The sequence below is a fragment of the Cyprinodon variegatus genome, unplaced genomic scaffold, assembly GCF_000732505.1.
Source record: "Cyprinodon variegatus isolate N-32 unplaced genomic scaffold, C_variegatus-1.0 Scaffold82, whole genome shotgun sequence".
Lineage (NCBI taxonomy): Eukaryota > Metazoa > Chordata > Actinopteri > Cyprinodontiformes > Cyprinodontidae > Cyprinodon > Cyprinodon variegatus.
Window position 1 is genome coordinate 814,059 of NW_015150535.1, and position 2,858 is coordinate 816,916.

General features: G+C 41.1%; 1 protein-coding gene across 5 annotated transcripts in view; it reads left to right on the forward strand.

The window, feature by feature from the left end:
- ehmt1 (euchromatic histone-lysine N-methyltransferase 1) overlaps window positions 1-2,858 on the forward strand; it is a 62,320-nt gene that overhangs the window by 46,383 nt on the left and 13,079 nt on the right. For all 5 annotated transcript variants that reach the window (XM_015373191.1, XM_015373189.1, XM_015373190.1 and 2 more), the window contains exons 14-16: window positions 309-415; window positions 499-621; window positions 719-820. In XM_015373191.1, the coding sequence (XP_015228677.1) occupies window positions 309-415; window positions 499-621; window positions 719-820 (332 nt within the window). The remainder of the gene's footprint in view (window positions 1-308; window positions 416-498; window positions 622-718; window positions 821-2,858) is intronic.

Below are 2,858 nucleotides of genomic sequence, written 5' to 3' on the forward strand. Positions count from 1 at the left end.
TGTAGGAACCCTGTAATAATAAGTGATGCACAGTTGATTTGTAGGGATCAGCAGTACCACAGCTGTCTCTGCTGAGAAACTTGCTTCTCCAAACTGTTAAAGTGAAGCAGGCTGAATGCAATTAATCTCCAACTTTGTGTTGGTTTCTCACATCAAATTCCAGTGAAATTCATTTATATTTTTTGGCTGTATATAGTTAAAAAAAAGTAAACTTTTAGGGTTATAAAGGTGCTAAATCTTCTCTTATTTGTGGGCACTGCAGGTTATTAAAGACCGATTTATCTAACTATAAGTTCTTTTTCCCTTAGTGGAGGGAACAGACCCAAACTTTAAGATGGACTCTCAGAACAAACGCACGCCGCTCCATGCTGCAGCTGAGGAAGGTTACGCCGACATCTGCCACATGCTGGTTCAGGTTGGCTAAAGTTTCTCTGTGGGAAAACCACCGGGTTCAGATCCTGGGTATTTATTTTTTTTTAACGTGTGACTCCGCTTCAGGCCGGAGCAAACTTGGACATGTGTGATGAAGATCAGAGGACTCCGCTGATGGAGGCCTGCGAGAATAACCACATGGAGGTGGTGCTGTACCTGCTGAGAGCCGGAGCCTCTGCCATGCACAAGGTAGGCCAGGTTCACTTCGCCATCTTGACTACATTCAGGGAAATGTAGGAAATCTTTGGGATGTTTAAGCTTTTTTGTTTGCTTCCCTGCTTACCAGGACGTTGAAGGGTTCACATGTCTCCACCTAGCGGCAAAGTCTGGACATTACAACATTGTAGAGCACCTTCTGTCTACAGGACTGATTGACATAAACTGTCAGGTTAGTGCACTTTCATGTGTTCCTCTAAAACAGGCAAGAACTGCAGAACATGAAGGGAAGTCTTACTGATTTTTTAGAGACGGCGTAAATGTCTGAATTAAAGCTCAAACTGTTATGTTTTAAAGAATATTTGTGATATTCAGACAAACAGCTACAGTCCTGCATTTTACTTTCATTTATTTACATCTGAGAAAAACCCAGTTGGACATTTAATATTCTTTTTTTGGGAGATATTTATTTAATATTTATGTTTCATTAAAGTTATCCTAAAGAACCTGTCATTCTGTCCATCAATCTGTTCCTCAGACCGGCCATTTGTCCATCCATCAGTTTGTTTTTCTGTCCATCCATTCAGTAATTGTTACCGATCCCAACGACAACCTTTCCATCCATCTATCGTTTGTTTTTTTCAATGTTCGGCTGTTTGTTTGTCCAATCAATAATACATTTGCTTATTTATTCACCTATTTGTCTGCCTTTCCATTCATCCAATTTATTTGCCCATCAGTTGAGGCATCTATTTCTCCATCGTTCCATCAATTTACTCTTCTACCTATTTCTCCGTTCAAACATTCAACTAACCCAACAAGTATCAAACCACCCTCTAACAGTTTACTCATTAGTTTGTCCATTAGGTATTCAGACATTTTATCCGACAACCCCTCAGTCTGTTAATAATCCTTCTTCCATTCCTTCCTGTCTAGAAATCTGCAGAAGGCAGTAATTAACATAATTCATAATAAAATTTTATATCTGCATTAGAATTTAGCAGAAGACTGAAACTTCTGGATCTGGAGCACAAAACTTTAAACTGTAATGTTTTTTTTTAAGCCTTTCAAAGTCACCTATAGGCAAAAATAATGGCTTTAGAACAACATGGGTATTTTTGTGGTTTAAAATCTAGCTGTTTTTTTTTTCTAACCCCAAAGAAAAACACTTGTGTTCAAAGCAAAGCCGCCTTTCCCTGTCTGTGTGCGGCCCGTTTCATGAACAGAATCCAAGACCAGAGGCCAAAAATCTAATTTCCAGGACTTTAGATATTAGCTTAAAAAGAAATTCTGCTGCACATTAGCTGCTAAAAGAGCCACTTGGTTTAAACTTTGAGCTGGAAATATTAAGCTCTACCTCGCATCACTCCTCCCTGATGGGAGAAAGAGGACGTTTGTTTACATTACCGGGACAGAGCGTGAAAGGTAGGCGTTTCCTAAAGGAAATTCACTCTACGTTAACTTTCCCCAACAGCTTGCCTTCACAGGTGAGGGAGGAGCTGCTCCTCAGAGAGATGCATTAATCAAGCAAAATACCGCAGTAAAGCCGGGCGTACACTGTGCGATTTTTGGAGCGATTTTCCAGTCGTGTGAGAATCTATTGATCAGGCCAACTTTCAGCCTGATCGTGTGTGTACAGGGGGTTATGAGGGGCGATCAGCCTCTAACGACCACCTTCCGATCAGGTGATGATTTTCTCCCAACCGTCTTGGGCAAATCGCTCAGTGCGCAAACAAGGATTCTTCTTTTTCTTCTTCCTCTCAGATGTAAACATAGAATCATGGCAGGGATGCAATGAGTGAAATGGAGTTCCTTCTGTAAACCTGACAGTCTGTAGTAGCCACATTTGCTCAACCATGTCTTTTTTTTCCAAATACGTCGTCGCCTTTTCTTTTTAGGGCTTTCAGCACAAAATTGCACAAATTGCCAAGGCAGCGCGTTTCACTATAGTGAGCTTAATATTCCCCTTTTATTTGTTTGGCTTCCAGATAGACGAGTCAGAGCAGCTCCATCTCACTGCAGAGCTGAGTCTGACGTGGTTTTTAGCTGTGCAGTGTGAGCAGGTAGATCGGATGAGAGCGCCGTGCTGCACATACGTCGTGAGCTGTCAACTCACACTACGACGATTTGAAAAAAACGCACAGTGTATGCCCGGCTTCATAGAAATAAAACATTGTTAAAAGCTCAGAAAATTTTGTTTTTTTTTGTGTAAAATAGTAACCTGACTCCGCTAGATGGATTTGCTCCGCATATCCATCTGGAAACCTTCC